Source organism: Coccomyxa subellipsoidea (assembly GCF_000258705.1).
Source record: "Coccomyxa subellipsoidea C-169, whole genome shotgun sequence".
Classification (NCBI taxonomy): domain Eukaryota; kingdom Viridiplantae; phylum Chlorophyta; class Trebouxiophyceae; family Coccomyxaceae; genus Coccomyxa; species Coccomyxa subellipsoidea.
Window position 1 is genome coordinate 838,953 of NW_005178036.1, and position 13,385 is coordinate 852,337.

General features: G+C 52.4%; 3 protein-coding genes across 3 annotated transcripts; 2 read left to right on the plus strand and 1 right to left on the minus strand.

The window, feature by feature from the left end:
* Positions 1-2,741: 2,741 nt before the first annotated feature.
* On the plus strand, positions 2,742-3,493 carry COCSUDRAFT_33085 (hypothetical protein). Its single transcript, XM_005647965.1, has one exon. It carries the CDS (start codon positions 2,780-2,782, stop codon positions 2,969-2,971), a length of 192 nt encoding a protein of 63 aa, XP_005648022.1. The 5' UTR covers positions 2,742-2,779; the 3' UTR covers positions 2,972-3,493.
* Positions 3,494-3,989: 496 nt separating this feature from the next.
* Positions 3,990-5,523, plus strand: COCSUDRAFT_65937 (hypothetical protein). The gene is made up of 6 exons (XM_005647966.1): positions 3,990-4,148; positions 4,249-4,341; positions 4,437-4,534; positions 4,638-4,717; positions 4,876-5,012; positions 5,160-5,523. The coding sequence occupies exons 1-6, from the start codon at positions 4,027-4,029 to the stop codon at positions 5,212-5,214; spliced, it is 585 nt and encodes a 194-aa protein (XP_005648023.1). The 5' UTR covers positions 3,990-4,026; the 3' UTR covers positions 5,215-5,523.
* A 4,770-nt stretch (positions 5,524-10,293) lies between these two features.
* COCSUDRAFT_65938 (hypothetical protein) lies at positions 10,294-12,929 on the minus strand. Its single transcript, XM_005647967.1, has 6 exons — positions 12,799-12,929; positions 12,197-12,708; positions 11,443-12,056; positions 11,190-11,350; positions 10,858-11,106; positions 10,294-10,717 (listed from the first exon to the last, which is right to left on the minus strand). The coding sequence occupies exons 2-6, from the start codon at positions 12,482-12,484 to the stop codon at positions 10,470-10,472; spliced, it is 1,560 nt and encodes a 519-aa protein (XP_005648024.1). The 5' UTR covers positions 12,485-12,708; positions 12,799-12,929; the 3' UTR covers positions 10,294-10,469.
* Positions 12,930-13,385: the final 456 nt, after the last annotated feature.

Genomic DNA, 13,385 nt, shown 5'->3' on the forward strand with positions numbered 1-13,385 from the left:
GCAAACTGCAAGAGGCAGTTCGTAAAGACGCAAATTGCCTCTTGCATTCGCGGAGCAGCCTTCTCTCCTTACGTCGCGCTCGCGCTGCCTTTGTGTGTCTTGCATTCACTGCTGGCTTAGATGTGAATGGCCATGTGATGCGCCTTGGCAACCATTGATGGTGCCAGAACAAAGTAATTAATGATGGCGTTGCATGATGCCGCATTGCAATCTTGCGCGGCCGCCGGGATGCGGCATTCGAAATGGGTCTGCACTGGCATACATCTATACCCCAAGTCTGATTAATCATTTTGCATGGATTTCAAAGACCAGAATCGGAGTAGAGGTTTATAAAGAAGGAAGATTACATCATTCCAGCCGCCTAGGGCTGATTGGATGAACTGGCAGCATCCAAATAATCAAAACAATCCATCACAAAATGTGCAACACCAACAATGTCCAACTGCCACATGAATTGCTGCATCGTCACAATGGCTGCACCAAACAGCCCAGGATATCTGTCCCGAACAGATTGCAAGGCAGGGCACTCAAACACAAGGTGGCGCTCATCCCCAATAACCTGCTGGGCACAACGCATGCACAAACGCTGGGGCCGGGGAATCCTTGCCCAGCGGCCCGAGACATTGGGCAGACTATGACAACCCATCCTGAACTTCAACAGTATACGCAAGCAACGGGCACTCAAAGGCTGCTGTAAGAGCTGGCAAGGGTGGCGCACACAAGCTGGCCTAGCAAACCATCTGTGATATGTACACAAGGTGGCATTGCTGGACGGGCAGGTCCTAGGGCAAATGTCAATGTCATCCCAAACCTGCAGTGCTTGCGCATCTAGCAGCTGCATCACAGCATCAACTTCCACAGGAACAAGGGTGTCAAACCGAATAACAAACTCGTACCCAATCCGGCGCAAGCCCCGCATGAAGGCCCAAGCCCAATTCTTAACATTACGGGTTATGGCATCCCAACAATCATCAAGGGCCACTTGCCTGTGAAAATTATTTGCAGGCAAGGCAGCCAAATTGTTCCAGAACTTGATAATGCGCCGCCACCACACACAATCAAGGGTCTGCTGATTCAACTCCTTAAGCAAGATGGCACCATGCACAGAGGTGGGGACGCCAGCAATGTCTCTCAGAATTTTCAGGTGAGAGGAGGCCAAGGCAGCCCGGCCCCGCCGGCTGTCGCCACCAGGAAGGCTGCGCAGGCCCCACACCTCACAACCGTAGGAGGCAGTCGGCGGCACACATGCATCATATAGGCGCAACAACAGGCCAGCTGACATGCTGCAATGCAACTTCCCATATTGCTGCCTGAGCTGTGCCCACGCACCCCACATGTTCCTGTGAAGCTTGCCAAAGGTGAGATTAATGCCTTGGGCACCGTCAAAAAGGGCACCCAGGTACTCAAACTGCTGAACCCAATGTAAAGGCGCACCACCACAAAGCCATTGAAAAGGTCCTGGCAAACTTGAAGAGAACACCACAATCTTTGTTTTGTCAACACTGATGACCATTCCCGTTTGTTCACAAAACTCAGCAGCTGCATCAATCAAGCGTTGCAAATGAGCAGGTGTGGTGGCGAGCAAAGCAAAGTCATCGGCATAGCCTAGATCTGGTACACAACTGCCAGGACGCAACTGCGGGCCAACCCCAGGGCACCTCTGCAGCAAGTGCCTGTGCAGGCCATCTGCAAACAAGCCAAACAGCGTTGGGCTAAGGGGGCAACCCTGCTTCAATCCTGTCTCAGAGGGCAAACTAGGACCCTTCCTGCTCCCAATCTTAATGGCAACCGTAGAATTGGCATACAAAGACTGAATGGCAGAGAGCAGGCGGCCATCAATGCCCAGGCGACGCAGACTCTCCCAGAGCAACACCCGATTCACTCTGTCATAAGCACCCTTCAGATCAAGAAAGCAACAATACAAGGGCTGCTTAGCATGGTTTTGCCGGTCGATAAAATGCTGCAAGGTGAATAGCTGGTGGGCCGTAGACAGTTTTGGCCTAAAGCCAGCCTGTGTGGCTGCACGCAATCCAGCCCCCTCTGTGTACTTCAGAATACGAGAATTCAATATGCCAGCATACAAGCGCATGATGGGCTCAGTAACGGCAATGGGTCTATAATTGAGCATGTCAAGCTTGCTGCCTTTCTTGTGCACAGGGGTGATCAGGCTACCATTCACAGAGGGTGGCACTTGCCCAGCCACAAATGCAGAGTTCAGCACAGCCACCAAAGCAGGCGCCAGGACATTTTCCGGAGGAGGCATGCCTGGCGCCCGCTCATCTTTTGCATACCGAAACAGCTCAGCTGGTAAACCTTGCACTCCGGTGGCACGACCATTGTGTAAACTTTTGAGCCCAGCAAGCACCTCCCCAAGAGAGATGGGTGCATTGAGAGCATCAACATGGGCAACAGGAGCACTGGGCTGGACAGGGAAAGACAAGTGGGGCAGCTCAGCAATGAGTGGCAACTGCAAGTTTGCAACCCGCTTGAGATAGCCAGCCCACAATTGCACTGGCTTGAGCTGCTCAGGTATATCGGACTGCTGAGACTTGAGCCGCTTCCAGAAGGCTCGGGGGTCACTGTGCAAATCATCAAGCAGGCGGCGCAGTTGCGCGAGCCGGTGAGCGCGCCGTTTGTGGCGGACGGTGTTGTGGTAGGCACGCTCCAGCGCGCGCACTTCGGCTGGATCGCCCCCGCACCGCGCGCGGGCGCGGACGTCCCGTTTAAGCTGGCGGCACTCCGAATCGAAGAAGGGCGCGTCGGCACGCGCCTTGCGCTGATGGCGCCCGGTGCGGGCCGGCATGCTGTTCGCGGCTGCGGCCTCCCGGATCCCCGCCTCCAGGGTCTGAAAGGCTGCATCAAGTTCCCCAGCCACAGCATGGCCTGTGCAGGCGTCAAGACTTGCACTGGCAACATTGCGCAAAGCAGCAGCATACGCATTCCTAGCACTGGGCTGCCATTTCACTCGTGACAATGGCGCCCCAATACATGGTAAGGGAACACTGGCAGCCACATTCACTTGCAACGTCATCTCAATAGGATGATGATCAGAGTCTTTTCTACCAGTGTTCACAACAAGATGAGAAATCAAGGGGAGCGCATCAGCGGAAACGAGAACATGATCAGGTCTAGTTGCCTGAGTATGGGTTCTGGCCTTAAAGGTAGGCACTGCTTCAAGGTCTCCTAGCACTCTGCCAGAGCATATGAGCATGTCAGTTTCCTTGCAAAAATCTAACAGGCGCAGCCCATGAGCATTGACACCTTCATCAGTGCAGCCTCGAGTATTGCTGTCATCAGCGTCAGGCAAATTTGACACACGAGCATTGAAGTCTCCTGCCAGGATCACATTGCCCTGAGCACGAGCGGCAACAACTTCTGCACATAAGCCCGTAAATCGACTGGTCAGGTCCACAGTCTGCAATTGCCGGGAACCCGCTGGAGGCACATAGCTGGAGCCAATCAGCAGCGGTGTAGAGTCCCCCTCAAACTGCACTTTCACCCATAAGGCACTGTCAGTGTCTGACACCCAGTCTTGTGCGTGGTAATCACGGTGCTTCCGAACCGCAACAACAATGCCTTCACCCGCCTTGCCCTCTTCACTAGCAGCCGTGAAAGTCACAGAGTGGTGAGGCAAGATCGAGTCATCCCAGGTCAAGCAACGGGCCTCAGTCAGAAGTACAATATCGAACTGGTCAAGATAGGCTGCCATGTCCCACAAGGATATTTTGCTAGCATGTAAGCCATTGACATTCCAGGACAATATACGCAGTATATTGTATAGTATATATAGTATAATATACGCAGTATATTATAATATGTGTCTTGCATCCCGGAGGCCGGTTCAACCGGCTCCAGGGATTGTGCAAGCCTCCTGCATGCATGCGTGGAGATTAAGGGAATCATCACAATATTGATGGCTGGCCACTTTGCATGGATTCAGTCATAGAAGCGAGATGCATACAAAACGGAAAGCTTCCGGCTTGCATGTAACAGTGTCAAACTTGACGTGAAATTTCAGTATCCCAGATGGAGGCTGCGATAGCTAAACGAGAAGAGCACTTTAGAATCCAAGCGGATGGGCGCTGCCAGTGCTTGTTGAACGGTCATGTCTTCGGCTCCAATCCGCAGGACCTCTTGAAGTTCATCGGGTATGAAATTGTGATAATCGGCAAACTGATCATCAAGCGTACCAAGGGATTATGGCTCTTGCAGATCACCTGATCTGAACATCCAGGACTGGTTTTGCAGAGGTGCCAAATATCAAAGGCTATTGGCAAAAGCCGAAAATGAAAAGCAAATCAAACGATATGAACCCTTCATCCATACGTCCAAGAATTTTGGGTAAGTCTCGAACTTTCGACTGCTCGTTTCAGGCAGGAGTAGGTCAAATGCTTCTGCATCTGACTGCAATGACACACATTTTTTTCTGACTGCAGAGACAAAATGTACTGCAGTCTGACATGCCATTTGATGAACAAGAACCTGGCATCAATTGAAAGGCACGTTCAGGGAAAGAAGTACAGAAAGGCGAAGGGTAAGGCATCCTGCTCGAGCCTCGTGCAGCTTCCTGTCACAATCAAACAGGATTACTATGCCTGTTTGCTTGACATCTCCTCAGCAGAGGTGTGCATGTTCAGAGCTTCATGATAAGGGCGAGTTTGAGCTGATTGTGGAGCCAGACCTTGTTGAAGAGGACGAGGATGAAGACGAGGAGGAGGTAAGTGGTGTCCTGTCCTTGTCAAGTACTCATATGCATGCCCAACGGTACGTGGATTTAATCTGGGCACATCAGGATTCGAGGCTCTTGCTGACGGAGACTGTGAACAGTGGGACCTGTGCATTGAACTGCCTTCCAACAAAAGAGGTAGTGTGCAGACTGAGGCTCCCATGGATGCGGATATTACAATTCCTTCGCGCCTGCCAACCATGGAAGAGGAAGCAGGAGTGCAGGGAGACGAGGTTCCAGAAGTAAAAATCCAGCAGGCGCAAGCAAAGTGCGGCAGCCCTATGAGGTACGTCTCAGTTCCTGTACATTGTTTGAAGGGCATCTTGGATGATTTAGCCACATTTTTACGTTGAACCTGCTCTCACACGTCTTTGGAGATTAATACTGATTGCAGCTTTGGTGGAGCATACACTTTTGTTGATTGATTTGACAGGCGGAAGCAAAGGACAGCACATCACAAGAAAAAGCGTCAGAAAGCAATGCCTTGACAAGGATTTCCATCACCGTGGCTTGTGCGTCCTCTGGGATGCAGGCGGCTGCGGTATATCAAGTAATGAAGTTGAAACTTTGGGGCAGGCAAATTAAACACAGTGCATCGCACTACTTCTTCTAGTCTAGCTCTAGGGGCCACAAAATGTGTTGATCGTGTGCACTGGTGAAAATGCCATTGAAATGCCTACGAACGTAGTCTCACTGTACACGGGCTTGTGTTGGAAGTTGCATGCACAGCTGCATTTCACCTGGCTGATCAAAAATGATGTCTATGAGGCTGGCACTGAAACAGCAGATACTGTGATATTTCCAAGCATGCTGATCGGCAGAAGCTCTGCATTGGGATCATGGCGGCATGCCATTGTCCAAGTGCACGTGCGCGATTGGGGCTTTATTCAGTATGGCAATCTGAAGTCTTGCCGCCACTGCTAAAGCCGATCGGTTGTGCCGCCAAAGCTGAGTAGCGCATCAAAGTGCTTACCATGATGAGGTCTGCATGAGGTCTCAGTGCCATTTGTTGCTAACTTCATTCCTGATCAGATAGCGTGTTCAATGATATGTGACCCGAGTGCATATCCTCTGCAGGACTCGCAAATTGATCAATGAGGCATGAGGAGGCTGTGCATATGCTCGCATCAATGATCCTTCAAGCCAAAGATGTTCCAATTGCGGCATGGGATTGTGAACATTTTAAAAGAGTATCAACAATCTCGAAGTTTTATGAGGACCGTTTGCACACATGATGCCTACATCTAATACCGGTAAAGATGCTATGTAGTTTGAAATCAAAGCAGTCACACTAACCACTGATGCAGGGGAAATCTCGGCAAAGATGATGCAAGACTTTTGGTCACTAGGGGACCAGACAGCTGCATGTGCAAAGCACATGCAGTCCCACGGAGGATGTGGCTTTCTCTGCTCATTAAAGTTAGACTGTAGAAATGATATGTACCTCTCTGATGTCCCTGTTAACATTGCCAAGTTTCACCATTTGCTAAGGAACCTTTTCTAGATCTCTGCATTCTCCTGTGCCATCCCTACATGCCCGGTCTTTTCCAGACACGTAGATCACATTCAGAGCGGAGCTAGCTACGTCAAAGCAACACACCCCAGAGTCAATCCCAAGAACAAACACCTGATGCAGAATGCATCAGAGTGATTGCTCAATAAATGACCTGTCCCAACTCGGTCGATAGAGTACACCATGGCACCTGGGCTGTCAATCGGATACAAAAGATCTGGCAATAAACGCCGACGATCAGCTTCAGGAACATCCAGAGAGACTCTTCAGCCCAGACCAACAGAAAACAGCATGAAAGTATCTACATATATAGATTGCCGAGATAGACTGAATCGTCGGATGGCACCATAAAGGGATGAAAACTCCTTGTTGAGAGGCCAAGCCACCTGAAACCTCCGCCTCCTAGGACTCATTTCGGCCGAGCCTTTCATAATCTGCAGCATTCTGGATCTCAATCCTTTGACACCAACCGCTTCCCTCTAGAGCAACAAATGTGCATCATTCAGCAGGGAGCGCCCCTCCATCACGGACCACACACAAAGCCACATGCTGCCGCACTAATGATGCGCAGCTACTTGAAACTTACACTACTTCGGCACTTGCCGCTGAGCTGGAGACACCTCAGTTGTCACCAGGCCTCTGGCGTCTGGACTGGTAAGCGGTCTCTGGCTGCTGCCCAGCAGGACCCTCAAAGCCTGACGCGTCCCCTGCTCCTTGCATCCCCCTGCCGGGCTGCTGGAAGGCTGCTTGGGGAGCTGCTAGGCCCTCACCATATTCTGGCAACCTCCTACTAAGCTGCCTGCTGCTCAGGTCCGGCCCATATGCGAATGCCATGGATGGGTCCATATGGGCATACCCCTGGCGAGTCTGCTGCTGAAGCACCCCGCACACAGTGACTTCAGACGGCTCCAAGACAGGGTCCACTGCCACACTAATGAAACCATACTTCCAGCAGTCAAACAGTATGCAGGAAGGATCTTCAGACACCCACCTGCATTATAGTGCCTTCTCCCAAGCCAGATGGTGCCAGGCCCATTCCCATGGCCTGGCCCCCTCGCAGCAATGCCTGTTGCGCCTCAAGAGCGCCCCAACCCTGTTGCAATGCCAGGCCGTCCTGCTGCATTCCTCCCTGCACCAGGCAAGTGGCATGTGCTGCGGTGACCAACTAGTTCTCAAAAATAGCCATACAGCAGTTCTGGAAAAGTCCTTGCAAGCCGCACTTCATATAAAAGTCCGTAGTGCCACAAAGGAGGATACCAAGATGGTTCAAGCTGGGTCCAATGCAGGCGGAAAGGCAGGCGCGCACCATAAGCATGTGGAAGGCAGGCATGCCGCTGCCCAGTTGGCCGCCCAGACCTTGGAAACCCCCAGCAAGTCCTCGGCCGCCTGTCGCAGCCCACTGCTGCCCAAAGTCCTCGCCATACTCAAACTCTGGCAGGCCTTCCTGCGCGGGCCCCATAGCAGGCATTCCCTGCTTGCGGACATAGTGCGTGTGTCTCTCCTGGGTCAGGCTGATGGACTCAATGCGGTACCCGCTTATTTCACGGTTGCTCTGCGCTGCCGCCTTCTCTGCTGCCTATCACCGAGCATCCAAAACGTTGATCAAACACACTTTGTGTGACCGGATAATTTGCCAAAATACTGTGTGGGAATGTCTCCGGTCACCACACAGGTAATGGGCGACAGCGATGGCTCAACATGAGAGAGGGTAGACTCAGGACCTAGGATACAAGCAGTGTACCTGCTGAGTCGCGAAAGTGACAAAGCAGAAGTTCTTTCTGCGGTTCAGTGCTCTGTCCTTTGGAAAATAGACGTCAGCAACCTGCAGCGAGGCACTCAGTGTCAAACGGAAATTAGGCAACGATAAGCTGAGGCATCTGTATCGTTCCTTCATTGGGTACAAGAAGTCAATTGGGTACAAGACCTGCCACCGCAGGACTCAGTACGCTTGCTTGCATGATGGCTTGGGCAGCGTACCTGGCCCCATTGGCTGAAATGGTTGCGAACCATAGTTTCCGACACAGCAGTGGGTATGCCGCCAACATAAATTCGTGGCCCCCTCCCCTTGTCAGCTCCACCACCCTCGCCAACACTTCCCACCCCTTCTGGGTCACCTGCATTGCCAAAGTCTTGGCATCATGGGCGATGATGCTTGTCATGAAAAACAACGCCAGCAACAAACATCACAAGAAGCAGGCTCACCTCCAAAGTGCGGTAGGCCAGGAGAGGCCTCCCACCCTGGCCGTGCACCCTGCCAGGGCTGCATGCCAGGAAGTGCCTCACCTAGGGGCACTCCTCCTTCCTGTATCATCTGCTGCTGCTGCTGCTCTGGCCGAGGCCCCGCCAGATTGATGCGCACAGTCCTCCCATTGATGCGATGTTCTGAGCCCGCGGCGAGCTGCAACGTCAGGATATCTATCTCAGGTCACCCTTGTTGTATCGGCTGCTGTGGCAGGTGCATGCTCCACAAGTCATGCTCATTGACGGTGAAAATCCAGCTCAGTTGTCACTCGTTACTGCCTCCTGTGGTGAAGAGCAGCTGCCAGGGCAGATTCTCTCCAACACAAGGGGCTGCAGAGTCCCCACTGCAAAGGCACATTTCAGAATACCGAGCAGAGTAGATCGGATCACACACCGGCTGAGTTACAGAACGATCCAGGACTGAGTGATGGGACTGCCAAATTTTTGGCGCCTTGGGGACGTAGATATGTGACCGCTCTGCCACCAACTAGACTGCCAGAAGGTTGTCTGGACACCAGACCAACAGACAATTAAGTTTTCAAAGGACAATATTGACTGCTGTTGACTCTTATTGACTAGGTAACTTTCTAAGATTGACAGAGACGGAGTGCAACACACACGGGACAGGCACAGAAGAAACAGGTGCATCAGGGAGCTCGGACGCTAGGAGCTGCTGCACACTCTTTAACAAAGGCTTGCGACAAGGACCAGGTGACAGAACTCGGTGCAGACACAGCAAGAGCAAGCCACAGTCATGCAGAAAACCCAGCAGCTCTGTGGGCTGCAGCATAGGATGTGTCCAAGTAAATCTTACTGTCTGCCGTAGGCCTTCCTCGGTCTCGAATGTCACAAAACCGTAGCTCTTTCTCGCGCCGTTGCTGCACGCACAAAGAATGTGCGAAAATCTCAGTGCACAGCTGATGTCAACAGGCAAACCCAGTCAAGCAAATATTCCACAAGCGCTGTACAGACAGGGGGTAGGAAGTCTGCATGACTCACTGTCGATCTCGAGGGATGTACAGATCAATGACCGCCCCATACTGAGAGAAGTATTCATGTAGATGAGATTCAAGCAGACCCGGGCAGTGACACCAAAGTCTGTATCGGCCAGGAGAGAATGATTCACTTGGTACTGCTGCTCTCATACCGCATGAGGATGCACCCCACACCGCACCGCAGTACCTAGAATACCCCGGCGCTGGTCATCAGACAGCCCCCAGCGCAGCTCGGGGCACACACCAAAGCGGTAGCAAGGTTAACAATCCCCTTCGACTCCCCCTTCACTTGATGTCAACTTTCTTTCAGGATCTCACTTCCACCTGATTGTGGGCTGGTGAACTACTCCAGGCCACGACGTAAACGAATCCGCCCAGCTTACCCTTCAAGCCCCTCATACCAGAAGGGTCGCTGAATAAGAGGGTGACTCACCCATGGCAAGTGCTGCTGGATGTATGCGATCATGATCACCGTTTGTCAGGTCGTGATATAGCTTGATCTTTGTCAGCAATCGCATAGCCCACGGTAAGAGAACGTTAACGCGAAAGTGGCGCTCCGTGGTTACCCGTTTATCACGCTGTTGCGGCCCCGGGGGGAAGGGCCGCCCAGCGGCTGCAGCCCGGTCATGACTAATTAGACCTGTAAAGTCATGATGGTTTGCAGACATGTCAGCAGTGCGGTGCACCACCTGGTACTGCTACGCATACATGGAGGTGGCCATGTTGTCACTTCTGTGTGAACCAATGCAAATATCTCGACAGCTCTCCCAACTAATGGACATTGGATCTGCAGATCTGTTCTAGAACTCCTTGAATTTCTCATTGAGTGCCATGTCACATCACAGTGTTGCTTGATGTTACGACTTTATCGCAACGTTTATGAGCCTATAGACTAGCTAGGAGCTGCAACAAAGTGGCAGTCACGGACAGGTCACAACGCCTGCATGTCAGCTGTCCCAATGCATGCAAGCCCCTGCTGACAATGACCTACCCCTCAGCGGTGCATGTCAGGACCTGGCTGTCTTGATGCATACCATTCCCTGAAGTAAGAGCAGTTGTGCTGAACAAGTACCCAAACCTGGTGGTGGAAAGTGGACGACTTCAGTAATTTGTACCCTTCCAGACCCTCACCACTGATATCTGTGTGTTCACAATGACTGCATAAGATTTTGTGCAGGCTTTGAGTGGACAGCGTTGACTGAGTCTTTGGTGACCTCCAGCCTGGTCCATTCTTCGCAGCACCTGCAAAAGGCACCAAACGTCCATATTCAACCTGATTCAACCAATGCATTGAGTGACCACCAGAACGCCCCTCAATACTGGCAAGGTCCTTGTGGGGGCTGATCGGGAACTCAGCCTTGACGAATGACTCAGAAGCTCACCTGCCTTCCTTCCGCTTGCAGCAAGAGTTGCCTCAGACAGGCCCCCTTTCAGACAGCCCAATCCACCGCTTTTCCAGCTGCTGCTCTGTGGAGCGCTCCAATTCAAAGAAAGGCCCGAGGGCACACAGCGCACGTCCGAGCAGCGGAGGGCCTCAGCCACTTCAACATCCGGCAGGCAGATGATGTGCAGCTGAGGTGGGCTCCACTTGAACGGGGACGGAATTACTGTGGCGGCCTCCTTTGTTCTTCCTGCGCCACACAATATGGGTGTGTCAGCTACCGGCATCTACCCAGGGCAACATGTGTACGCAGCGGCCAGAGCGAATGCGGACCTGCAACTGCTCTCCACAAGGCTGCCCTTGCCTGATGGGCAACTTCCGTGGTGCAATGCGGCAGCGCGACTGTGAGGGATTGCATGTACAGGGGCTCTTCTAGTAGCTCGGACAGCATCGCCCCTTGCACGCCCATCACGTTCCATCGTGCCAGCTTATCACTGCGCAAAACATTACTCTTCTTGTCAAGGAGTGGAGAATACTGACACACAGCGCCCAGTCTGCCGTTTAACCTCGGCATTTTAAAGCGTACCTGCAACTCAGTGACATTGTGGGCTCCCCCCGTCCCGGCTTTCGCCTGAGCACTCCCTCTTGCTGCCGCTCCCCTTCCCTCTGTAAATCCATGGTAGTTCTGCCCGCGCCCTCCTGTGCATTTGGTGCGGAGGCACTCTCCGCGGTATTCTGAGCATTGCTGCTTTGCTCAACATCTTTGCTTCTGCGCTGGTCACCTGACCCCACAGGCTCCCCGACCTGCCCAACGTCTGCTGCCTGCGCTTGGGCTGCTTTCAGCCTCTTGGCCCCAGTTCTCCTCCACCTTGTGGCCTTTGGATGCTCGGAGTCTGTCCCGAAGGGTGCCTGGTTTGCAAAGATGCAGGCGTCGCCACATGGAGGCTGGCTGATGAACATGTGCAGCTGCCATCGCCCCCTCCTCCTATATGTGCCAGATGCAGTCCTCTCAAAAAGCGGCCAATGGACTCTGCGTTGCGTCGCAAGGGCTTTCCCAGCCTTGCTAGAGTGCTCCTGACCGAGAAACTGTGGGCGCAGCGTAGCCCTTAGCACAGGTTCGTCAGACTCTTCGGCAGATTCTGATGGCACAGTCTCCACTTCTGTATACAGCCAGCGCAGCAGAGCCCTCCGAGCAACCACCTGCATTCATAAACATTTCATACAGCACTCTTGTAGGAATGCAAAGCGCTGTGTGTTGAGACCCCAACCAAAAGGCTAGTGCATATAGTAAAACGCAGAAGAGGATGAAAGAGGAGTTCCATGTTGCACCACAGGCGCACCTCTGCATGGGAATCATTGAGCACTTCCCCGCTTGTGCTGCGCTTGCTGAACCCCAGGCACTTAGTTCCTGTCCCTATCGAGACCACATGCATGCTGGCTTGCCCGATGTCAGGCTGTAGCGTGGGCTGTTGCTGCCGCATGCCGAGCTCTTCATGGGTGACAACAAAGCCAGCGAGAACTGTGTGCTCATTGGGCTGTGGCTTCCCATTCTTTGGCAGCGCTTCATACTGTTTCAGAACAGCTGTCGCGATTGCCTTGCCAATGTCGGCGGTCTCAGATTCATCCATGACGAGCTACAGGCTGCTAAAGAGAACCCCTCTAAAAATACATGAGGGTTTCGTCACAAAGCCTTCTCGCCGTGCATGCCCTTTCTTGAAAGCCGGAATCGAGCAGGGCCGGCAGACCCTGGGTTTATGTAATGGATCTTGTCTGGTTCTGAGACACTATAATTGTGGCTGTGTCCGCAAAGTACAATGTCTGCTTTGGTTTCAGCAAGGATACGTTGCCAATCCTGAGAGCACAAGAGTCCTTTGATCAGCTGGCGTGGAAAGTGCAGCAGGTAACCATTCTAAGCTTCTGAGGGTCGTCAGTGGGAGCATACCGGCGAAATTTCCTTAGGGACGATGTGAATAATTAGTACTTGCCAGCCGCTGAATTCGAGCAGTCTGGTACAACGAAGCTCTTCTTTCACATGATCATCTACGTGACCTCGTACAGCTATTACAGGGGCAGCTTCTCCGAAAAATTTCAGAATTTCTGCACGTCAGCAAAATATCTGAGCCTTGACTGAGCACAGCACAACACAACACATCAGGGGACACCTATGGCAAGACATTGGAACGGTCCATCAGCTTGCCTTGGTGTCCACCGTGGTGTCCAACATAACCAGCATGCAGGATTGCTTCGACAGAATATTCGCAGAATGCTTTCCGAAGCACCTGCACGAGCAGAAATCTGCTTTATGTTCGATCTGCGTTAGATCATCTGCCAAAGAACGACACTTCTGAAGGGCACATGACTAGGGACGAAGATCACCTCATCAGCAACACCATGTGTGTCACTCACCAATCCCAATAGCATGGTATATTGGAGACACTTCCTCTCTTCCTCTGAGGCATGCGATGTATGTCAGCAAGAGTCTTTAGCTTCCTGGCTAATGGAAGCTGCTTAGGGACCAGTGATCTCCCT